The sequence below is a fragment of the Ammospiza nelsoni genome, chromosome 3 (assembly GCF_027579445.1).
Source record: "Ammospiza nelsoni isolate bAmmNel1 chromosome 3, bAmmNel1.pri, whole genome shotgun sequence".
In the NCBI taxonomy this organism is placed as follows: Eukaryota; Metazoa; Chordata; class Aves; order Passeriformes; family Passerellidae; genus Ammospiza; species Ammospiza nelsoni.
In genome coordinates, this window is record NC_080635.1 from 78,886,103 (window position 1) to 78,912,393 (window position 26,291).

Sequence of the window (26,291 nt, forward strand, 5' to 3'; positions counted from 1 at the left end):
ATAAATGTTGCAAGAGGCTCCAATAAAGATCAGAACAAGTTGGAAGTTGTCTGTTCAGAGTGCAGTATTTTCATATGTAACTCTGTCATTCATCTTCCAAAACTTATTTTCTCACATTCATATTTATAGGTGAATCAACCACAGTAAATCCATTAGAGCAATAATTAGAACAATAATTTTCTGCTAAAACTGTTAACAGTAAGAGATGTTCTTTATGGTAGTAAGTCAGGACAGGGGATAAATATATCCCAAGGCCAACTGCTCTCTCAGGACATGTGAGTAACACTCACAAACATCAATGTATATTAGATAACCATCCACAATCAATATATGATGATTAATTGACCAAAACAGAAAACCAGCTGCAAGCACTTTTCTCAGGCTAAAATGCAGCACCTTCCAAAAGTTTTAATATTCCTCTCTAGAAAATTTTACTGCCTTCATCTCTGCTTGAACCCTGAAAAAAGGCATCTTATCTGGCTGGCAATGAAGAGTTTGATCTAAATATGGAAGATTAAAAGAGCGCTTTAAAAAGTAAAAATATAAGAAAAAGACTAATACTTTTTGGGGAAATAAAGTGCAGCAACTTCTGGATCCATGTCAGTGAGGTCATCTAAATAGACACCATCAGCACCAAGATGCCGGCTCCGTTTGTCTGTAACGACAGAAGAAATAAGCCTATTAATTCATATTTTCTGAGTAACAACACAGAGCTGTTATTACTGTTAAGCTATTCATTTTAAGACTGAGAAACCAGAAAGTTATAACAGTTTGTGAACTGTATTTGTACAAAATGATACTGCCAAAAATACCAAAAAAAGTAGTTTATATACATTGTTCAAACTATGAATTAACAAAATGGGATGGCAGAGGACTAGTTTTGAGACATGCCAAGGACTCCCTATCCCAGACAAAACCACTGTGAATCAGAATTCAGTGGTCACCAGAGGAAAACCTTCTAAGTATTTGCATAGGCCTATTATCACAGTATGGCAGTCAGAACATTTAATCTTTGATTAACTTATCTTGCACCTCTCCTTGAAAAAGGGAAACAACAGACTAAAATATAGTCACTAACACACTGTAATTGGCTCGCTATGGAGACAACTCACTTTAAAGCACATGCAGCTGATGTGTTGTGTGTGCACATGCATCACTGTAGGGGACAACACACCCCTTTTAGGCCTGCCACTAGGACCAACCACTGTCCTCTTGTTGCCAGTAGAGAGATAAGTAACCACTGTAAGGTCAAAAACTAATTTGGATTCATTCTCAAACCCACAACTTCTCACTGCCTCAATTTCCAACACTAAGCATCACAAAAGCAATCAGAAAATCTACACAAGCACTGAATAGTAAGCAGAGAAACACATCATTTTTTGTTTTCAAAGACAGTGGAATGCATGGGGAAGAGGCCAAGAAATTTGTATGTTTACTGATTAAAAAGCAGCTGCAAAACTAGGCTTATATAGAGCTTACATAATTATGGAATAATTATAATCAGTGCTCTAAAACAGAACATTTGTAAGCAAATAAATTTCATGTGAAGACTGTAACACTTGTTCACTTGTTATAAAATACCATGGAAATAGAGCCCAGAAATTAGGATAGATGAACTTATATTTCACATATTCAGGACAGGATATGTACCACATAAAACTGAAAAGCATGTAAAACAAAAGCACATTATTTTATGGCAAATCTGCTCATTGTGCAAAAGACATACTACAACTTTGCAGTAAAGCAGAGTTCCCACAATTACCAGCCACACACCACTTGGGTGAACCAGCACATCTATAGTCTGCTAATACACAAAAGTGAAATCCCAGAAGCTGTCAAATGGAGCAAGTTTTGTAGTCTTGCTCATATGCACGGAGCTGCAAACAACTTCAGACCTTCAGAATCTTTTAATACATATCTCATGTGAACAGCTTGATGGATAACTCGGGTTTTGAAGGCTTACTCCTTTTCCGATCTGAAAGTGCCTTCAGGCCATGGATTAATTTATATGGCAATAAGATGCTTTATCACCAGGAAATTTGAAGATAAAGTCATGCATATAAAAGTGCAGGATCAACACCTTTACCTTTCTTTCTGGAAGGGGAATCCATCTTGCCAGTCGGCTGGGCTGAGCAAGCTGCAGCTTGCTTTATTTCTTCATTTGCAGGCAATGGGAGTTCAGCTGCTCCTGGCAGCTCTGTCTCTGGCTTATTCGTCTCAGCTGGTAAGGGCTCACTTTCACCAGCAATTGCTGCATCTGCTTGTCCAAGGGCAGGCAGAGGAGACACTGTGGTAAACTCCTCAACAGGAGAACTTTGGATGACCCGAAAGTGAGTGCTTTCAGAAGGGTTTACATCTGCCATGCTGGGTTCCTTTGGTTTGAGTAGAGAACTGGCCTGTGAGGAAAAATTAACAGATCACTACAAAGAAAAGCCCTCAAAAAACACAACAGCCAGAGTTTAACCTGTTCTGTTCACTCCAATGAGATCAGACTGTCAGGATGACCAACCACAGCAGAAAGCCACCACTGAGATAGAGACTACAATATGCAAAAGACCTCTCTGCTGTGTTTGTGCAAAATTCATTTGCATCTTGAGGCCAGGAATAATTTGTTCTGCAATGTGCTCTACAGTCTTAATTTTCCATTTACCTGCAAATCCTACCTCTCACCCTGCCTTCCTCTCTTCCTGTGAAAATCCTGGCTTCTTTCCCTTAGAAGGCAAACCTGACAAACAAGAGAAGGTGGTGCAGACTGGAGTCCTTGCAAAATCAAAATGGTCTCATGCACTGTCTAATCCCCAGATTTCAAATTTAAATCACTTTATAGGATCAATTCCAGATTTTCTCTGAGTGTGGGACAGAAAGTGTTCTTACAGAGGGAAAGAGAGGAGCCGAACTACAGCAGCAGCAGCACAGCTGCTATAACCTTCATGTCATAGCAAACAAACAAACATGAAGTTCAAAGCCAAAGTATGACTCCCACTTCAGGTATGACAAGATCAGAATAGCTTGGGACATAGACAGGGACTGCAGAGAGAAAAGCCTCTGGGAGTAAGATTTGCAATACACACCAGGGTGTGTGACTGCTATATGAAAGATCCACCTAAATTTCCTAGCAGGAAACCCTCCATTCTAGACTGCAACTGCCAATTTGGAACTCCTGCATGGACCCAGGCACTTATATCAGTTCTCTTTGAGAAGACAATCCTGAGATTGATCCTGGTGGGCTGTTCGGGTCCAATACAGCTAGCTATGGACCTTACCCCTTACAATCCCACACAGGACAAAAGCAGAAGATGAAAGTGCTCTTTTCCTCTTGGGAACAAAGTCCTATTTTATTTCCTAAACAGGAGACACCAGGTGGTCCCGGTGACTTCCCAGGTGAAAAGCAGGCAGGGATCTCCTCCCTGGGGATTTTAAGCTCAGGAGCAGGGGGGAGGAGGAAGGGGGCCACAGCCAATGGGATACAAGTGAGGAGGGGGGTGAGGGGGGGAGTAAATCTGGGACAAACCATTTCCACAGGGGCTTTTTGGGGGGAGGGAAACACCATGTGATATCAGAGGAGAATCACATGAGGATGCATATAATACAGAACCCAGTGCAAAACAACTAAATAAACTACTTAGTGCAATGCAACAGAAAATAGCTCCCAAATTTCTTGTAATGTACACAGGGAAGAGACTAGTGCAGAGGAGATGAGACACCTGATATATTAAAAGAGGCCAGAGCTCCTCTAAAGAAATTACAAATTCTGGATTCCCACTCTCTTTTTCACTAATTACCAACAGAGAATTAATTACAACAGAGAATTAATTACAACAAATTACAATAGTGCCACTATAATTCTGGTGCCATTGCCAGAACATAGAAGTCTTTCTGAACAGGATGTCCACTTCCCTGGCCTGCAATTTTTCCTCTTAATGCTGTGTGTAAGCCCATCTCTCCTGCAGCTCTCTGCAGACAAGCCAGCCTTCAGCAGGAGGTGCCAAACTCTGCACTATCCCAGCCCCCATAGTTGCAGTATTCCACTGAAACCTGACCTCTACCTCTCACACCCTGGTGCACATGCGTACTCTAATGTGAATGCTGTGACTCCTCAGGAGCTGTCACAAGGAGCCAGCCAGCACCTGACCAGCCTGCAGTGTGGGCAGCTGCCCACAGTTTCTGTGCAGCACTGGAAATAAGGCTGCTGGCTACAGATCCCTCACCTAACTGGGACAAATGGCTCCAGGAGGAGACGGGCACCAAGCCAGTCCTATCAGCCAAGAGAACAGCATGTCTGCACATCCACAGATACAGAACTGCAGGTGTCTCTGGATACTTTTGTACTGAAGCAGCCCATTTTCATTTCTGTGAATCTGACTGCTAATACCAGGCACCTAATTTCCATTTAAGATAATTTATGGATTTCAGTGATTTAACAAAGGACATTGGGTTTGATTTTTTCTGTTTTTTAAGCTACTAATATTTAAACAACTGGGTCTCAGTTACTTCTTCATTTTCTACTGTATATCATCAGTATTGAGAATATCCATGCCATAAGGTACTTTCCTATACGTCCTATGGAGTAAGATTCAATTACCTTACATAAAACACTCTAATTTTAGGTAAAACCAGGATCCATTTCCTCTTCATCAGTCTGCAGTAGATTAAGCATACAAGCCCTATTAAAGCACAAGAGATGCTAGCAGGAATTCAATAACTTATGTTGGATACCTTTGCAGCCTGGGGTAGCTCTCCCCATGCCCAGTGCATGTGGGGATTATCCTTCAGTCCACTTCTGTCTGTAGGTTTACTGACTAATTCTGAGTCACTTTGAGGAGTAGGAGGACGTGAATCTGATGGGCTAAAGAAAAAACAAACAAAGAATGTTACAAAAGCAAAAGTAACCACAAAGCACTGAGTGCTTTCCAAATTGATGCCCACCAATATAAGGAATTGAAGACTGAAATAATCAAGAGCCAACTGAAGGTATGAAAGCATAGAAAAAATAGTTTAAAAGTTCAAGATCCTCTTACACTGACATTCAGAGGTCTCATCCCCTTTTCAGTAAGTGCTGTCAGAGAAGTAGTATTTGAGAGGCTGAAAGAGATAAATCAAGAACACTGGACCTGATTTCAGGAGGTTTCTCGTTTTCTGCATGGTAAAAAGAATGGAGGTGGTGCCAGCAGCAGCAGCAATGAATAATGTATGCAAAGTGCAGAAATTACTCACATCCACAAGACATCTTATCCTGACTAAGTAATACTTTAATCTCAGAAATCCAGTTGACTCCTTTCTAACTTGTTCAGCTCAATCATTGGATGGATGTTTATAAGGAAATAAGCAGGAGAGCTACAGAAAGAATTTGAGCCCTTTCAGCTGAAACATATTCAACAGTTTGTTTTGATAATTACTTGATAATAAATATTTATAAATTAATTAGTGAATTATCAGCTTATAGCATATTTTTAATGTGGTCAAGTCAAGAACGTGATGTCAAGTCAGTCATTAATAAATAATGAATCACTGATTTCAAGGACAGAAGGAAAAATTCAGATTATCTGCTCTGCCTTTCTGCATAACACAGGTCATAGAATCTCCCCCAGAACCTCCTGAACAAAGCTTGCATTTTTTATCTGAGCCGTAACCTGTCTCGGTATACTCATCCAATCCTGATTTAAAAACTAAAAGCAATAAAAGAATCCACAGCATTCCTAAATCAAAGGTGTAGATTGAGTTACTTTCATTCTTAAAAACAAAAGGCTTCCATCTCATGAAGTGCCTAACTCCATGCAGTTCAACAAGGCCAAGTGCCTGGTGCTATGCCTGAGACGAGGCAATCCCAATACAGGCTGGGCAGAGAAGGGACTGAGAGCAGCCCTGGGAAGAATTACTTGAGGGTTTTTGTGGACAAAAATCTGAGAGGGTGGTGAGGAACTGGAACAGGTTGCCCAGAGAAGCTATAAACTTCCCATCCCTGAAGACCAGACTGAATGGGGCTCTGAACAGCCTGGCCTAGTGGAAGATGTCCCTGCCCATAGCAGGAGGGTTGGAACGAGATAATCTTTAAGGTCCCTTCCAACCTAAATCATTCTGGGATTCTACAGTTCTATAAAAAAGCCAAACTGGTGTGAATATTCAGTATATTCAGAAAAAGATAAAGAATAAATCAAACATGAGGAATTTATGTAAAGGTAAAATCACAGAATGGTTTGTAATGTCTTCATTATATCTAGTTCAATCACCCTGCCATGAAACCAGGTTGCTCAAAGCCCCATCCAGCCTGGCCTTGAACACTTCCAGGGATGGGGTATCCACAAATTTTCATGGCAACTTGTTCCAGTGCCTCAACATCTTCACAGTGATGAATTTCTTGCCAGAAGTCCAAGCTTTCAGCTCACAGCCATTGCTCCTTGTCCTGTCCCTACATGCCTGAGTGAAAAGTTCCTCTCCTTCTTAGCTACTGGAAGGTGTTATGAAGTTTCCCTTTTTCAATGTTCTGTAGAGCCAGGTGGTAGGGAATTCACTGTTCACACCAAAATTACTTCACATTCACATCTGAAATAACAGCAACCTAATTATCTACAGTATTCACTGTTTTCAACTATGCAGTAAAATACACTTTGAATATGGACAGACAATAGGACATTTTAGTTACAGATATTTATGTTACCTAATTAAATTATAAAATTTATAAGCCATCTTTTTAGGGCCTAAGAATTTTGATTTCTTATCCGTCCTCAGGGTATAACCTATAATTTGACAGACAAAGGAATCAATACAATGTAATTTTAGAAGTATTTTCAAGCCCTAAGGATTAAAAAATTGCCTAGTGGGTTTTTAAACAATTTCTAAATCTTCCACTAAAAAGTTTGTAGGATTTGCAGTATGTTCCATATTTAGAGGCCATGGAAACCTGGGAAATCAGTAGCCTGAGTACTTCAGAAAATCTCAGTAGGCAATAATGCTCCTACTGCTGCTTTAAGCCTAAAATACCTAGATTTAAGGAAGCCTTGTCACTTCATGTCTTTCTTAACCTGTGCACTACAAACATTTTAACCTCCAAGATACCTATTATTTATCTAGAAAACACTCCAATCTGTCTTTGTTCAGCCCAAGCTCACTTACTCAGACACCCTGAGAGAACAGAGCTATTGCTTCAGCTTGGGTAGAACCTCTGCACTTTGCAGTAAGAAAACAGATTTGGGGTGGAAGAAAACATGGTCCTCTCCATAATTTTCCCTGAAAATACCGTTCCCTTATACACAGCTGAGTGGAGAAGAGCCCAAGCTGTTACTCAGCACTGTGACTTCTAATCTCAGAGACACAATGAAAGTACCAGAAATACAGCACTCACACGTGTGGGTATGTTAAAGCAGCAGAGCTCTGCTCTGTGAAGGTTCTTGCTGCAACTGCTGCCCAATGGTCTGGGTTTGCCTTGGGCTGAACTCTGTCTTGCAGTTCCTGTGTCCTTAAATTAAGCACTGACTCAGCCCAGCTGAAATTGCCTTGCCTTGCCTCAGCACAGATTGCTGAGATACTGCAGATCAAACCAGAGCCACCCATCCTGTCAACAGTACACAAAAAGGAAGGGAAACTTCAGGTATTTAGATCAGCATCTCTGATTCACATCCCACAGATGCTGAATATTTGTATCACAGTCCTATATATTCTTTAACAGCTGTGATTGCACTTAATCTAATCTAATGACAAAGAACAAGGAACATGGCCTGTAGTTGGCAGTTCTGCAGTAACAGACTACAATGATCTTTGTACTGTTTTGCACCGGAAGCAAAGAGATACCTGAAAAAGCAGCAATATGATCTGAGAAAAAGCCCAGTCTTGTGTGACAAATGGTACCTGTGATAAAAGATGATCAGAAGGAGAGGCCTACATCATGCACATGTCACAGCAATGACTGAGAACCTGTGAAGCACCTCTTAGGTGGCCATAATAGCATTCCTTACTTCGCAAAGGGAAAAAAAAAATGTTGAAAGACGCACCAAGTATTTCTTATTTCAACAGCTGCAAACACAGAGCCTCAATCAGACAAGTTGCTACAGCACTTTAAATGTCTCTCTAGTCTGTAAGACAGTTGAATTCCAGAACAAAGTTCATGAAGCCACCCAGAGCACAGCACTGCTCCATCCTAACCTGTGCTCCTGCCCTTCCTTGCCATGAGAACATGCTAAGGAGAACAGTTTTGAACATCCCAGGATCTCACTTTGACTTGGTGCTGCAACATGATCAGGTTAAAGAAGGCAGACCTAGAAGCTGGGAAAACCTCAAGATTATCAATTTTGATACAGCTTTAGGCACCTAGTATGGCAACTATGTTGATATAAGCAATGAGTAATTTAGCCCGATGTATTACTCAAAGCTTTCCCAGCATTAATGGAGAATTGCAAAGGTCATATTCTACTACTTTAAATTTTTAACGTTGCTGTGACCTCTCTCCACTGACTTAATGGAGTGAAAGAGCTTGACTGCAGAATCTTGAGACTTCTTGAATTTAACACACAAAGTCTCTGTATCCACTTTTAGCTCTGTGGAAAAGAGGAATCCTACACTACTGCAAAGGCCTAGAGAGGGTTTTCTTTTGGCACAGGGCTCCTCCTATTACAAGGTTTGCATTTTTTATTGCTCACTTATTCTCTGAGGTTTTTGTTTTGCTTTCAGGAATCTATGCACAAGCAAACAACTCAGGAAAACCATAGGATAAAAATGTCATCAAAATATACACCGATTGTAAAAAGATATGTGGAAATGCCAGTCTTCAGAGGAATGAATTCACTAAGTTCTTCCTTTTGGGGGGTTTTATCATCTTAATAAACTTGATTTTTAACCCAGGCTTTCACTGACATAATTTTGCTTCAGCCATTCTCTTTCAATGGATGGTTCATCAAGGTACTACATGGTCCATCATTACTGCTACTCAATGCACACAAAGAAGCAAGCAGAGAAAGTGGTTTCCAATGTCACTTTCAAATGTCCGGGTTAGCAATAAGTATAGCTATAAATACAACAGCAGTTCACATAGTCTTAATGTGGTAAAAATGCAATAAAGTGTTAAAAGGATTAAAAAGCAGTCCAGAAAAGAGGGAGGACAACTGTTCTACCTGTCTGGAAGAGAAAAGTGAGAAGATTGTTGAGGACAAGAGTTAGATAGGCCTCCATCTGCTGGAACAGTGAGGAGAGTGGTTTGCCCTTTACAATCTATAGCCTTACTGGGCAGCAGAGCACGTGGGGGGAAAGACAGACAGGGTGTCATTATATTCACAAGGGCCAGTTAACAAACTCTTTGTGTATTAGTTACACAAACGCTGACTTTACATTGAGAGTTTTCAAAACCCAGGATACTGCAATCAAGAAACAAACAGAACACACAATTCCAAAAGCCATTGAAAGGGCAGGGTACTGACAAATGCTATCAGCAGCCTGGTGATGCCAATCACATTGAGCTTAACAGGCACTGGACAATGTTTCTTCCAGAATGCAATTCATAGCAGTTCCATTTAGCCATTGCCCTGAAATAATCTCCTCACACTCCCTTCCTCTGCCCCTCAACTACAGAGGCAGGATATCGAGGTAAGACTTGTTAGGACAAGGTCTTGTGAATATTGCTGCACTCCAGCAGTCTGCATGGGGGATGTGGAGCACATGTGCATGGGGCACACACACACAGACCTAACTGGAACTATAGTGCAATGCATTGAGCAAAAACTTGTCCCTTTTTGACAGACACAAAAAGGGAGGTCCAAACTGCTCTGTTTTGATATGAAAGGTATACACATGCATACAAATATACATACAGGAAAAAGTGAGCAAATTACTGTATGTGTTCTTTTCACACAGTGAAAATATCATATCTATGTTAAAAGCAACATGAAAAGCTCATTTTCACTTTAAAAAGTCTTATTTTTAATTCCTATCTGGGAAATTTTTAACAGGATTGCACTTGAAATACTGAAGACTTATAAACCTACATTCATTGAAGTCCTTACAGGGTGTGTGCATCAGGCAAATATTCAGATTGCACAAAACATTCCTCCTCTCTAGAGTATTTATATGCCAACAGTGACATTAACAGATAAAAACATTCTTCAGAATTTATGGACCTGCATTTTTATGTATGCGTTTGCTGTATCCAGGAGAAAGCCAACCCAATGCTTTGGTAGGCTAACTTATTGAAAATATAGAAGTATTCATCTATTAATGGTCACTGACCATGTTTGATATCAAAATCTTTAGTGAGACTTCATATAGTACTTGCACAGAAGACACTAATGGAAAAATTAGAATAAGGGTAATATCTAGAACTGTACTATCAGAAAAAAGTACCTTTTTAGAGGTGACCATTCTCCATCTGAATGAGCATAAGGTGCAGACTGAGAAAGCACAGAAACTGCAGGAGCCTTTGTGTCAGATACATCATCAACAAACACATCCGGAACAGGGATCCTAAACAGGGGGAAAGAAGTGACATTTAAAAAACATTTGGTTACTGAATTTTCATATACCTCAGCTAACAAACCCTATGGCAGAGAAAAATTAGTACAACCTGAACTAAAAGGAGATAAAGAAATGTTATCTGATTCAAACCATCTAGTTCACAACACCATAGAGAATTCTTATGTTTTTAATGTCATTTTCATTACTTTAATTATTAACATTCCCAATATCTTTCTAGCCTAAAGCTTTATTTTTCAAGTAACACCTTCATCAGCCATATGTTCTGACTTAGAAATTACTGCTAGAAGGCATGGACTGGAACATTAACCCAGGCTTTCATTACATAGCTCAATTCCACTATGATACCTTGAATTGTCCAATGGCTCTTTTTCTTCCTCAGAGCTAATCTCTATGGGAAACATGTCTTCATCTTCTGACGTGTCTCCATGTGTGTCTTCTCTTTTTAAGCTGTCTATTTTATGAGTTGACTTCCTCCTCTTCTTCCTCCTTTTTTTCACAGAGCTACAGACTGGAGATGTTTCAGTAGAAGGCTGGGATCCATGGGCTTGGGGTGGGACTTGTGAGGATGCACTGGTGTCCAGGTTTCGTATCCTGTCTATGGAATTCCTCTTCAGCTGGGATTCCATTAAGGCAGTCCCCTCAGACAGAATGGGAGACGTGGAGAGATGATAAGGAATCACCTCCTGAAAAAGAAAAAATTCAAATCATAAAACATGTTAGCTCTTTCACCACTCATACAACCAGCAACCTATGCACAAATTACCAAAATTTTAATCATTTACTCCTCGGAAAAATAACAATGATTTGACATGGATGCTCATTATGCTCCTATGGCATATGGAAATTTTTCCATAGCTGCATCTCCTTAGACAAACCAAGGACAATACTCTTAATACAGCATCCTCTGTGCATCTAATATTGGTTATGGCATACATTTCTGTCCACCTTATGTAAGGTACAGAGCAGAAACAAAATCTTAGTTTAGAACCTAAACATTATGTAAAATACAATTCCCCTTCACAACACAGATGACAGATAGCAGTCAGAAAGGTCAATGGTTTGTAATTAGGTCACACAAACACCCTACTATTCAATCATATATATACATCTCTAGACATTCATGGAAGTATTTCCAGCAGTTTTCAGTCACCAAATAACTTAACACACAAAAATTTTAAAGGTACAGAGATGCACATTCACAAAATCTCACCTGATACTGGTAATATCATACTCAGCACAGAAATTTGAACACTCATCTACTCCAGACAGTGAAAAAAATTATTTGAGATATATGAAGAAAAATGCCTGCAAAAGTTTTTTACATTACATTACATGTGGACTACTCAAAGTTACTGTGACCATAATTTTTTTGGACCAGTATTTAACCACAGCTCAACAGCAGACATTCTCATTTAAATATAGCCCCCTATGAATGATAGTTGTGAGATCATGTTTATGAGAAGCACCAGAATTAATGTGGGCACAGATGTTTACAGAGCATGTGCACTTTTACTGGCAGTCTGGTGCATATGTTCAAATTAAAGATTTCTGAAAAAAAACAGGTCCCTGGACATTAATCTCTTGCAAACAATTTTGAAGCATGTGAACTCTGTCATTGCCATTTCTGTTCACACATTGGCATACAAATGATTTACTTTTCACTCATGTGAATACCTTCAGCTTTTTCAAATCTCAAATTATAAAAGCCCTAAAGTAACAGCAAAGCATTAAATTTCCATAGCAGAATATTGTCCAGAAACTTTCAAAACTATTAAATGGATAAAAGCATATTTTTCAACAAGATTGTTAAATCAAAACTGACTCTGAAGAGCCAGCATCAGATTTTTAATGAATTAAAAGTAATTTTCACTCTTACCTGATCATTATCTGTCTCCTGTACAAAAAAGGCCTCCCCATTGTCTCCCAGTTTCATGTGCAAATCTACAGCCTCTCCATTAATTTCTATATCAACCTGGAAAGAAATAAATACATTTCTATATGAAAAGAAAGTTAGTCCTACTGCTGGCACTGGGCAAATGCTTCTCAGGGAAGTGTAGGAAACATTACACTAAACAGGAAATATTGACCTACTCTTTTTCTTTCAGTACTCCTTCACAAAGCAATCAATTACAAAAATGTTTTTCAAACTTGTTCAGCTCATTGATACCTTGCTCCTCTACTCAAAAAGGTTTATAGTCAATACATAAAGTTCTGAATCTTTTTAAATGCAATTCTGAATACTTCATTTGCCAAACAAATCTATTTGCTCCTTAAATTCATAGCCTATTTTTTAATTGTGCTAGAAGTACTTCCAAATGCAAATTAATATCTTAATATGTTGTCTTAATATGTTGTCTTAATATGTTGTCTTTCTAATTAATTAAAGAGACTTCTCTTTACAGTATGAGAAACACAAATGAGAAAAATAATTCTATATTCAATTCCTGAATGTAAAATTCCTTCCACACATTTATCACATCACTGTACAGCCCTAACTATCTCCATTTCTTCTCAGGAAGATCTCTCTCTTGACTATAATCATGCTTGCCACTAACTCCATTTTCACTGTAAATTTTTTGGAGACTTGCACAAGTCTACAAGTCTATTGCAGGACACAGCACATCACTGGCACATTATTATCTTTCAGCATTTACCAATTCTAAATATTGGAATTTCTTTCTGATCTAAGTAAGAATTGAACAATGTCCATGCTGACTTTAGGATCTTTCTGCAGAAAATTCTAGCTGCATTAGAACCTAGACTCTACTGAGTGAAAAATTACTTTCTAAAATAATCTGTCACACTGGTAACTTCACATCTGATACACTAGCAGGTCACTCAGATGAGTTACTTTTATTTCAAGATCCTCACTGGTTTTTTCCAGCTTCAATTAACCTCAAGGTTCTATTATCTGAAAATACTACTTCACTAATATCTCCCTTTTTGGAACTATCATTGAACATGTCATTGAACAAAGAAAGGGGATTTAGTGAGTCACTAATGAAATCTAGTATAGTTTCAAATTAGCACATTTGAAATTTTGCTTTATTAAACATAAATATTACAAACTTCATGGCTAGTTCCAGTTTTTATTATAATCAATGTCTTACAAATTATGCTCTGAACTGCAAGAATCAGTAACAACCATTTTAATTGAAGCTTGTCATAATTCAGGCTCTTTATAAAGGGTGTCTAAAGGAAACCTCAACTAGCAGACCAAAGAACTTCAGTAACTTCCATGCTCTTACAGTTAACTCACAGACAGGACATATAAAAACTGTCACATTTTCTTACCACTTTCTCCCTGGAACGCAGAACTCCCATTTTCCCGAAGCGAACGTGGAAAGGGGAACACTGCAGATTTCCGTCTGGCTGACGTACCACAATTATATCTATACATCCTGACAGTGTGGCTGGGTTTAGACCCTTATAGAGCTCCTTCACAGTCACAAACACTTGTCCTGCTAACTGCCCAACGTAATTCATGGTTTGGACCTGAAAGGCAAAAGGTGCAACAAATTGGATTTTGATCCCTGCTTTGTATAGTGGAGACATTTAAGAGAGAGAATCCTGCAGTGGGTATTCCCCTGTTTCACAAATTAACAATTTTGCACAGGATCAGAATTTCCCACCTAATTTATTCACAGCATGTTTGTAAAGAGCTATTGAAACACAAAAGGGATCTCTCAAGCCAGAAAATAGTAACAACTTTCAAAAGTTCATTAAAATCAGTTCAATTCAAAACCACTGTCAAACTTTGAGACTCTGAAGCTCAAATGCCTCCAATTATTTCTGAGGAGAAAAACATTACTTCCAGAATAACATCTCCTCCTAACATTTATTGTGGCCTCAACACCAGAAATACTTTTTTTTGTGTATTTCCACAGGCTTTTAAAGGAAGGGCAAGTGAATAGCTTTGAGCATATCTAATTTTGCACCACACTAAAGGCAAAGTCTATTTTCTCATCTTACAGCAATTTCTCCCATTAAAAGGTTATTATAATGCATTCAGACATAAGTTATGCATTAAGGTTGAACACTGTTTCCTAATTCAACTTTACTTTTCTTGTTTCAAACAAGCCTTTTCAAACAGTATCTGGAGTTTTATTAAAAATTACACTTATGTTGATGGCTGAAGTGCTTTGCTTTACTTCCCCTGCTCCTACATTTATTTAGCATTTAGTTTGCTGCTTCCACATTATTAATACATGTCCTGTTCAATATATTTAGTTCCCCAGAAATTACTAACATGCATATTTAGACATGTTTAAAAGATAAAAAGTCTTTCAGTGGCTCTCAAAATATGGGTGAATTTAAGCAGATGCCTTCCTGAACAGCATAGGTTTTAAACACTTCCAGTGTCTATTGTTTTCAATATTTTTCCAGCCCCTCTTGCAGATTCCAAGACACTAGTTTCATCAAAGTCCTTGTGCACACAGGACAGAGCATAAGACTCACACACAATTCTTTGCTAGGCTGTACTACAGCACCTGGACATCAACAAAAGTAACAGTTGCAGGGCAGGCAATGCTGAAACTCCCTCCCATTGAGGGTGATGAGAACAGAACTGAGCTCAGAGCCTGAGACAGTCACTGCACAGCAGCAGCATCTGCTACAATAGAGACTCTTTCAGCTGTGTCCCTTATAAACAACAAAAAAGATGCATGAGATGCTGTAAAATGGCTCCAAATGTAACTGTGATTTACAGTGATAAACAAAAGACCATTTAAAGAATACCATGAAAGCTCTAGAGTAAAAAAAATCAGAAATTTAGGAAATGCTACAATTAAGGCAGTTTTCTTCCATGCATTGCTGTTCTAATTAACTAATGTACACCTCTGTTTTTTTTCAAAAGTCCCTCTACTTTGTGTGGACTGAGGCTTTGCTTTCTTCTCTGCTTCTGTTGCAATACACGGGTCAGGACACAAACTGTGCTCCGAAGGAAGAATTATTTATGGTAGTCATCACTGCATTGTCCCTGAAAAGCAATCACGGTTTCCCCATCTGACAATTGTGGAATGAAACCACAAAAAGATGAAGACTAAAACTAGGCACTACCTTTAAAAAAATCTGTTTTTTTAAAATTGTTTTTGTTCCTGATTTTCTAAGTATTCAGTGTATGAGATGCTGTCGTGGTTTAACCCCAGGCAGCAACAAAGCACTGCACAGCTACTCTCTCACAACAATTCCCCATCCTGAGCAGGATGGGTGAGGGAACCAGAAAAGTGAAAGTGATAAACTTCATGGGCTGAAATAAAGACAGTTTAATGGGACAGAAAGGGGAGAAAGTAATAGAAATTGTAATAATAAATTATAATAAAAAGAACAAAGGAATTTCAACATACAGAGCAAGTGATGTCCAGTGCAATTGCTCACCACCCACTGATCAGCTCCCAGCCATTCCACAAGCAGCAGCCCATGGCCAGTTTCCTCCCCCAGTTTATTCTGGGCATGATGGTCTACAGTATGGAATATCACTTTGGCCAGCTGGGATCACCTGCCCTGGCTGTGTCCCCTCACAATTTCTCAAGCTGGCTCCTCCAGCCCTGTCACTGGCAGGGCACAAGCCACCAAAAAGCCTTGACACAGTGTAAGCACTGCTCAGCAACACCTAAACCAGCAGTGTGTTACCAACGTTATTCTCATCCTAAACCCCAAACAGCACTATACCAGCTACTAGAAAGAAACATCTATCTCAGCCAAAACCAGGACAGATGTTTATTAATGGAAGAATAATACCTACATAGTGTTTGGAGAAGTGAGGGCTGTTTCTGCACAGCCCTCAATTCAGGCATCCAGAAAGTGCCACCTACTGAAAAACCAATACACAAAAACTTCATGGCAATTATATTCCTTTCTCCAGCACTGAACTGGAATCAGCACTTCTGGGCTCCTGTTATACACTAGAAACATCACCTTCCTGAATGCAAATCTAGTGACAAGCTGTTTCACAGGGAACAGCACTTGAAACTCACACCACATCCTATGCTGTGTCACAGAACAACAGGCTGGAACAGACCTCTAAAGGTCACCTGGTCCAAACATCTGTCCAAGGCTGCCCACAACCTTGGTGCTGCAGAGTCCTCAGTGTCTTCAGGATGGAGATTTCTCAGCCTTTCTGCTCTCCTGATCCTATGTATCCCTTTTCTTCACGATACCTAACCTGAATTTCCCTTGTAGCAGCTTGTGCCACTGCCTCTTGTCCTACCACTGTGCACTTCTAATATCCCAGCTGTTTCCTCTATACCCCCCCAAAAAGTAACTGAGTGTTCTGAAGAATAAACAAAACTAGTTCTCTTGGCCTCTGCTTCTAAGTCATAAGGTCTTAGCCCCCTAACTGCCTTGGCTCTTGAAAAGTTACTCTTAAAAAAGTTGGTATGACACAGGAACAAATCAAGGTTCAGCCTCCAGGGTGACAGACATAAGCAAACTTTTTAAATTACCCCTTTACTGTGGAAAAATACTTCAGTTTTTACTGGTGATTTTTTCAACCTAAAGCACAAAAACAAACACATTTCTTATGGAGCTAAATTAAATGCAGATACAGCTACAGCTGGGGTCAAAATTCCACAGCACAGTTCACCCCAGTTAATGCCTGGTCTGCTGAAGTAACAAAACTTCTAGGTGCAAAACAGCCATGACTTCCTTGGCAGAGAAGAAGCTGCTGGGACAGTCTTTATTATAAACCCCCACTATGTGGCAGACAATCCAAACAAAAGGACTCACACATCCTCTTCACAAGTTACACCAGCTGGGCTCCTAAAATCCTAAACAGATAATTTTGCAACTATTCTTGCTCACAAGAAGTCTTAGCTACTCTGCCTGTCCTGTCGTTGGACACAAAGATTATTTTCATACTCACAAATTAGAAAAGGTAGACATCATCCACAAGCTCTGAGGCCAAACAGCTCAGCACAGCTTGGTTCCATACACTGGCAATCTCTTATCCCTTACACTTCAAAAAAGTGTCACATTCCACCTGTGAGCTGGTAGTGGACATTCCTCTCAAGCTGGGCTGGACCTGGCATGTGCAACAAAGTCATTGTGGAATTCAAAGACAGACTGGGAGACTGATCACACAAACCCCAGTTCCCCAAGAAACCTACAAAAATGGGTTTATTTTTCAAATGTAGGGAATAGGAAATAAAAGATGCAGTAGTTAAAATGGGGAAGAGTTCAGAAATCAGACTCTGATGAGTGCAGGCCCTCTATCCTACCTTTTATACATGCCAGCCAAAGCTGAGATTGCTTGGAGTCTGAGGTTTGTGAGTTTGTACTCTGAATATAAAGCTGATCTGTGCCATGTCAGCACTCCAGGAAACCAACACTCCTCAAACCCCAGAGGGACAGGATGTGGTTTTGGAGCAATACTTCACTCTGGCCACTCCAAGAAGTCGTTCACTTACTGACCAGGCAGCTGCAACTTCAGCAGTAAACAGGAGTTTACATCATGGGTTACACCCCCAGTGCCTCCTGTTCATTATACTCAGTTTAATAAAACTCTTGCTCTCATACCATGCTAGTGGACATAGCACAGAATATTTTTTTGTGCTGGGAAAATTCAGAATCCTTTGATCTAAGCTTGCAAGTGAGAACAGTCTGTACTGCTTCTGTCAGGATTCTCAAATGATTTGAGTTTTGTTTTTTGCCAGAAGACATTTCACAGCCCTACATTTTGCATCTATTATAAAATTAAAGGTATTTTCTAGTATAATTTTAAATGTAAATCTAACTAGCATCACCTCCCAGAAAGCCTAGAAAATTTCCAACTCTTTTGATTGTTAAAGACAAGCAGCCATTTTTCAGAATTTATCATCATGTGGAAAAATACGTAAAAAGTAAATAGCTGGTGATCTCCCTTATTATTAACTGATTTATTAATTTAGCAAAGATTGACCTAACAAAATAAGTAATTCTTTAAAGTCCCAATCTGCTGGATGCCACAGTAAGATCAAACACACTGTCATCTAGATAATCCACTTCTTTCATACAGGTACACCAGACTATGTCCTCATTCCACTGGAAAAGCCAGTAATAGCACCCCCTGTGGCATGGATTTGGTTGCTTGTTTTTCTAGGGATTTTTTCATAGCTCAGCTCCTCTCTTACAATTCCATCTTTCTTTGCTGCCAATTTTCAAAATAAAACACTGAAAATTGTAGGAACTAAATGCCTTTCTCCTTTTTGTAATATCTGGTGTCTCATCAGGTGCCACAACATTAATGAATAATAGATTAGATATCCACACATATCCAAATTACTAAGGGATGCAAGTGCTATTCAACATGCTCTAAAAACAGACAGTTGATTTAGGTGGCATGCTGTAAGGGTAATTAAAAAGTAAACCACACTTCCTCTGGAAGATATGAAATTTCCAATGCAGAACATTTTGAAAACAGGACAAACATTTGCTGGGACTGGTTTAAGGACAAGCAACTGCAACCTTTGGGAAAGACATTGTTGCTCCGCCTGTGCCCAAAGCAGCAAATCCACCCATGTCCCATCACAGACCTGACCATGACAATCTGGACATCTCTACTGAATCTATTTAAATTTCAAAATCTGCTTCTGGTAAATTTCAAAATCTGTTTTTTTAGACACAGGCCAATAAGCACTCTCCCAGCAATTCCAAGGCACAGCTAAGGAGCTAAGATGGACTGGGCACTACTCCATGGCCAGTTGAGAAGCAGTCACCTTCTTTTAAAGTTTTACAGAGCTTTGTAGAATAGATGGTGCTAGCTGGTCTGGTCACCAAGAATGAGCTTTGGCAACATTTAAGTCTCTTTCTATGGGGGGACAAAATATAAGAAAATAAAGGTATTATATAAAGTAATATTACCCCTAGGAGTTGATAATTGGTGGGCCAATTATCAAAGATTAGGAACAGGCCTGACTTTACCAGGCCACAGCTGTAACCAATGAGAAGAAGAGTGCTATAAAAGAGTGGGGTGGGTGATTGAGAAGGGAACTGGGGTCAGTTGGCTGCTTTGTGAGGAAGAAAGAGGCAGTGCTTGGGGACACTGCCCAGGAGAAACACCAAGAAGGTAGGAAACTTTTGTGATAAGGAGACAACAGTATGGAACCCCTGCAATAAGATGGCAACATCTTTTGGCCCCTTCTCTAAGGCTCTATGTATGATTGTGGACTGGCTTTGTAGGCCAGGAGAGGAAGGTTTACAGCAATGGTATGCATAGCACCAACAAAAAAAACCCCGCAAAAGATACAGAAAAATATTTTAGCTACACTTTTAATACCTGATGTGATGATGAGATCCTGGTCCATGGCTGAAGTGATGGGCATAAGCACAAAACAAATCAACTTTCCTCCTAAGAACTTCCATATGTGTTGTGAAATGGTGAAGGGAAGATAAAAATTGATGGGCCAGTGTTCAGTTAAAATACATCAGTGCACCTCTGCTGCAGACACCAAAACTATGACAATTTTAGAAACTGGTCCATCTGGTCCCCTCACCTGCCCTTGGTTTCTGTTTTGAAGATGTAAATCTCGAGAGACTGTACTATCTGGGAATCAGACTATGGTCCCTTCAATAAAATTATTCATTTACAAAAAATAAGTAAATTATAATACTTCAAAGTTAGTGCTTATGAACACTCTTTTACTGCATATCAAGTATTTCTATTCTTGACTCTGAAACAATTCAGTTTTGTCTGCAGTACTAAACACTTAATCCCTCTACTGCAGCTAATGGAATTTTACTATTAGCATATTCCTTACCATGAAAAACAGTTTCAGAGGTTATGTTCTAAAAAAGATTCATGATAAAAAGGTAGGGAAGATAAGAAAATATTTCAGATGACATTTCTCTGGATGAATATTTTCAAAATTAAGCTTTGCCCTTCATGTCTGTGCAACAGCCATAGTAATGTTGACTTCTTAACTATAAAAGCTGTAAATAATTATCATTCTATTTTTTTTAAACATGTACTTTTGTTTATTAGTAAGCTGTCAACACATGGTAAAGTCACTAATGCTGTTTGATCATCACATTCAAATCCCTTAGTATTTTAAGCCATTTCAGGTAGGAAACTGAAAATCATTAAGAACTCTCAAAAGCCTTTTTCTTAACTACTTGTGAGTTCCTATATCAATCCAACCTAAAGTCACTGCCACGAATTCCCACCCTACCTTTCTGAGTGAGTGCCCAGGCAGAACCCCAAAGAGGAGCCATGAAGACATTGCATGGGACTTTGGGAGACTTTAGTTTAGAGCTTCACTTTCCTAAGATCCCCTCATAACTTTGGGCAAGTTACTGAGGCTTTGATCTCAGAAGGTGCAGCTCCCACTGGCTGCAAGCAGGGTTGACCACTGTTGCTATATCCCAACTGCAGCAGGCCAAGCTCACCCAAGTGAGACACAGACAAACACTCACTTTGCATATTCCTTTCTCCTGGGAAAGGAAACCTGGACACATGACCTGAAAGGGAGCCATAAGCAGCCATCACCCCAGTTTGGACAAGTTGCTGAGGGAGAACTCTAGAGCACTCTGCTGAGCAGTGTGACTTTGGTTGTTCTGTAAATAGGAGGGCAAACTCTGTCCAAGTCCAATTATACTCACATTTGTTCCAAACTTCTCCATAGTCCCAGCTGATGGGACAGACCACATTCCTGCAGGTGATCTGACAGTACATCTGGTCAGTAGGGAGACAGGTGCAGCTCACTTGTCCCACATCAGAAAGCAAAATTCAGTGTGTGGCTGGCTGTACTCCACAGTAAAGAGCATTATGCTTCCTGCCAGTCAAACCTCCAGAATATTTCAGGGTTGGGATTGTTCTGGGCTTAATTCTATTAGGAACTATCTGACTTCTATTCCAAGTTACCAAAGGCCAGTGCCAAAAATTGTGACTTCTTACAACAGCCAGAGAGTCAAATGGATCAAATGTCAAACTTATCTTCCATGCTGCCTGTCCCTCTAACCACCCACTCACAGACATGGACTTTGAATATGACATGACTATTCCTCTGGTTCTGGTATTGCACTGTATTTCAAATAGTTAAACCTTTGCTAGGTGCCATTCTTCATTAAGTCCCTGTAAAGGACAGAATATTTTCTTGAGAGCAGCTAAAATCAAAAATTCAAACTGAAGACTCAAAACTTGTCTGCAATGAATCCCCACGTTCAAACAAACCCCAAAACCCCACAGTCAGGGTATCAAACTGGTACCCAAGAGTCCAGGAAAAATTCTTTCAAGGCCAGCTGAAGGGTACAACCACAGTCCCCACAGCAACCTCCCCACTCTCCTAAATCTTGCCCTTCTGTCAGCACTGAAAAGTAACACCACTAAAGCCAGAAAAAATAATTTCTAGCTAGATCAGTGGGATGATCTGACTCACCACATACCCATACAATTGCTATTGCCAAACAAAGAGAGAAACTAAGAATCAGCAGTGCACAGTACAAGGGACACCTCTTGAAATTCCAGGCAGTCCTGAAATTGTATCTCAAGACTTGTCTACTCCTTTCCCATAGACTTCTTGAGACCACATTTCCCTTGGTCTCACTGTACCTTAACTTCCCAACTGTGCAGTGCTTCCCTCCTCATGGAAACACTTTGAGGGAACGTACAGAAGGACTGGACCCCTTTGGACTGACACTGCATAAAGGAGTTCAAACTTTACAACAAATTTAAAAGTACAAACTGATACTTGAAACCAAGAACTTTTGAAGTAGCTGAGAAAATATGGTAAGTCATGTATTATGCTGTCCTGTGCTACCGTTCTGATGTCAGTGAGGGAACATAAATCAGCGTGAAAAAACAGCAGCAGTTCTACTTATACAGACACTTCATGTGACTTGGCATGCTTTCTCTCAACAGGATTGGAAAACAAATTTGTTCATTTGACTCTATATCTAATCTATATTTTCTGCATTTTTAGAGTTTAAAGTAAGCTTTTACTGTATTTCAACTGTGTGTTCACAGATAAACAAATCTGTGCATCTGCACATGCTCAGGTATGGAAAAGAGTCAAAGACTAAAACTTGCCCAACTCCCTTACAAATAGGCCCCACTGCATCCGGTAAGCAGATATTATCAGGTAGTCTGTATCTGTGTTATTGACCTGGAGCTATAAGAAAAGCAGATATCATCTAAAACTACTAGAAGCTATTTCCATGACTTTATGTCTAAAATCATAACATATTTATATTGAGTATTTTCCATCTGATTGCCTTCACTGTTTCCCCATTTTTCTCCAGTTCTCTTCATGGAAGCAGGTTCATTTTACTGTAATAGGAGTTCACCTATCTAACAGTGCGCTGATGACAACAAAACCTTACGTGTGTACACTAAGCATTTACCAGTGTTTGCTTCCTCAGACAGCAGAGGCAGGGACACAGATAAAGCTATCCAGAAAATAAACCATTTCTAAACACCCTCCAGACTAGGAGCCAAATAAGAGGTCAAAAGATGTATCAAGGCTTATGACTTTACGTGTGAAAAGACAAATGATCTGCTAGATGGTCTGCAATATCAAAACTGGGATACTACCTCTACACAATTCCTTTATTTGTCAGGGGTAACAATATTGCAGTGTTTTGTCTCCTCCCCGCCAGACACATTTGCTTTTAGTTTTGCTTCTTGAAGGTAGAGGAGATATTCTAATCAACAGAAAAATAAAAACTGTTGGGGGGGGTTAACATAAAAAAAATACAAAATATCTGAAAGTTTAGTTTCCCGTGTAGTCATTGCATTGCTGCGAGCCGGGCTCTACTATGTCATTAAATCCCTCTGTCCTGTTACTGCTGTCGTTATTCAGGCTCAGGGAAAGTATTAGTGAAGCAGGGGCATAATGCAGCGATTTGCATCAGCAGCTGCCAGGCAAAGAGAAGCAAAATTCCTAGAGCCAAAGGGGAAGCAGCAGCACATAGAAGGGCACTGGCCACTACCAGCTCACACAGCTCGGCGGGGGACGGACCAAACCCGAGATCCCCACGCAGGGTGCCTCCCTCTGATGGGACACCTGGAAAGCATCACATCTTCCCTCGAACCCCGCGCACAAAGCAGTGTCCAGCCGCGATGCGCCCAGCAAGCCGGGCGCAGCTGTCACTGCCCAGAGCCATGCGGCTCCGCAGGGAAAGGCGGGCAGGGGATGCGGGCAGCCTCCCGGAGCCCCGCCGGGATGCCCAGGCCGGACGAACCCGCAGCCTTCAGCGGCTTCCGGCCTTGCTTGCCCTGCCCGCGGGCAGCCGGAGGAGGAAGGGCCTCCCTCCTCCCGCAGAGGCCGCCAGAGCCCCGGCACCCACCTCTGCCTCGGGCCGGCTGCCGCAGCTCCGCTCCACGCCGCCTCTGTGCGCGCCGCGGCCGCGGGACGCTGCGGGGCCGCTGGGGCCGGCCGGCGGTGCCGCCCCGGAGGAGGGGCCGGGAGGAGGCAGCGCGGGGCCCGGGGAAGGCGCGGCGGAGCGGGGGCACAGCGCGGCCCGGCCAGCCCCGCCCGCCCGCCGGGGCCGGAGCTGCCGCGGGCCGGGGCGGGGCCGTGGCGCGCTCGTGTGGGGTGATCCTGCGGCCGAGGTGCTGTGGTGTGGGGTGATGCCGGCGAGTCAGGTTCCTAGCTGGGGGAAACGGAGAGCGGGAAAGGGAATCGCTCGGCTCAGGCAAAGCAGAGGCACGGCCGCGATAGGCGTCGCTTGGGCTGCCAGAGCCTGGCATTCTCGCCATCGGGAACACGTCTGTCAGCGTCAGACGCTTTATCGCTTTAAATAAATGCGATGAAATAGAGCTTTTCCACCTGATAGTGATTTCCTTTTATGTAAACCGTATTGTAACCTCTCTTTGCACTGACCGCCTTACACAGCTAAAAAGGGAAGTGGATGTCCATGTTAAAAACAAACTGATGAAGGAATCTTCCAGGCCTTTTTGAAGTCTTGTTTACAGAACTCAGGAGAGGGTGGTGCTATGTCCATTACAAATAAACAGGAAACGGAGTAACACGGAGGAATAAAAGGTGACAAAGATTGCACAGAAAAAGAAAAAAGCCAAAAAACAAACATACAAAAAAAACCTGACCAAAAGGTCATTATTGAAGCACTCTGTTAGTTTTAGGCCTGACAAAAACAAAAACTTGAGAGATGGATTTCCAGCATCTCCATGTTGTAGTCCTCAAAATGTCCATGCAGCTGAAGCTTGAGAAGAATAATTAGTAATTAGAGAAATTAAGCCTTCCATTTCTGTTAAATTTTTGGTTACACTCCAAAGCAATCTTAGTAGAATCTTCTCTAGGTTATCACCAGATCATAATCCTTCAAATTGTTTTTCTGTGACACATCTTCCTTCTGTAGCTCTCTTAGTTCTCTCTCCACGTTGGCCAGTCTTTGTACAGCTAAGACAGAGCTATTGAGTTATAGAACCCAATGCAAACTCACAGACTCCAATCCTAACTTCTTGTTCTCTCCTCCATTCCTGGTTGCACAGCTTCACTAATGAGTACACTTCAGTTTAGAACAGAAAAGTCAGTGAAGACAGTTCCTGCCCAGGCATGACAAGGAAAGGTGTACGCTTACTCCCAAAGAGAAAGTGATACACAAATGCAGTTTCATTTCCCAGGCATTTCATATCTAATCTCCTGCCAGTGGGCAGTCAGTGGGCAATGAGAAATGCTGGTAAATAATCCCATGCCTGTTAATAGAAGAAGCTTTATCTGTGTTGACTGTGGATCCTACTAGTGTTCTGCCCACCGCATTTGTGCAGAATACAATCCCATATTGTGTTCCCTCTGAGGGAGTGGAAATCTCCAGCCATCACCATCCGTGTTAGGCGGGAGGACTCCTCTAACATATTGGTCCACTATGGTCTTCTACTACTATGCTAAAGTCAAAATATGTTCATAACATACTGAATCAAAAACACCGTCTTTCCGCAGTCTCAACAACACCCACCCTTCCATGCTTCTTTCAGAAATCCAGAAGCTATGTTCTCATTTTCGGAAGTACTGTATTGTGTTTAGCTACTTATCATGTCCAACCATCTGCTGCTTGATGTAATAGCCCACAGAATAATGCTCTACAGTTAAAATTATTCCATGTGCAAGGTCATGTTTTCTCTTCCTACAGAGCAGAGTAAATACTGCCACAAAACACACAAGATGTGGGAAGTGCCAAATGCTTGCACAGCAACAGTGAGCTTCCTTTAACAACAGGGCACCATCGTTCTGTGCTTTTTCACTCTATTCTTATTCATGGTGCGACCAGTGTACAGAGTGGTATTCCTCAGATTGCTTCCCTGGAACAACCTCTGCCAACTCATTCTGAAATCCTCACTTCAGCTCATAACTGTTCCCAATTATTTCTATCTAGAGGACCAAGCACTGGTACATAACCAGTACTTTGAGATTGTCCAGGCCTTAGCGTGGTCATGGCTCTGGATTTAACTCAGCCCAGTGCAGAGTTTGGAGGATAGTATAGGTCAGGGATGGTTCCTAAAAAATAATCTGGAGTTACCCACAGACTAGCTGGCAGAGGGAGTATAGCCCTAGAAAAGGCACAGTCCCTGATAGTGTCATTTCCAAAACACTCTCAGGAATGATGAAGTTCTGAAGTATTATTGTTTTCTTCCTGAAAGGTTTCACCTTTGACAGGTTTCTTTCTGGAGGCATTGTGTTGGTCAACAGATGTTTGTTTACCAAGGTTTGATCTAAAACTGTCCACAAAATTTTGAAGGACCTGCTCATGGACATTTTTCTTGCCATTCCTTTGATGGTCAATGTATATTAATTCATTATTACCTAACTCTGATTCTTGTTTCAAAGACCTTATAACTTACATATTCACTCTGTGTTTGTATAGTTCTGGCACAGTGGAGTGCTAGCCTATGATCTGGGCTCATA

The 26,291-nt window shown here is 40.8% G+C and overlaps 1 protein-coding gene across 1 annotated transcript in view; it reads right to left on the reverse strand.

Annotated features, from left to right (window-relative positions):
- The window catches only part of LPIN1 (lipin 1), a 49,170-nt gene extending 25,374 nt beyond the window's left edge, over positions 1–23,796 (reverse strand). Inside the window, exons 1-8 of the mRNA XM_059467900.1 lie at positions 23,716–23,796; positions 13,750–13,950; positions 12,332–12,427; positions 10,801–11,138; positions 10,324–10,443; positions 4,717–4,846; positions 2,087–2,396; positions 562–655 (exon numbers count right to left, since the gene is read on the reverse strand). Of these exons, the coding sequence (XP_059323883.1) occupies positions 562–655; positions 2,087–2,396; positions 4,717–4,846; positions 10,324–10,443; positions 10,801–11,138; positions 12,332–12,427; positions 13,750–13,941 (1,280 nt within the window). The 5' untranslated portion in view covers positions 13,942–13,950; positions 23,716–23,796. The remainder of the gene's footprint in view (positions 1–561; positions 656–2,086; positions 2,397–4,716; positions 4,847–10,323; positions 10,444–10,800; positions 11,139–12,331; positions 12,428–13,749; positions 13,951–23,715) is intronic.
- Between the last annotated feature and the right edge of the window lie 2,495 nt (positions 23,797–26,291).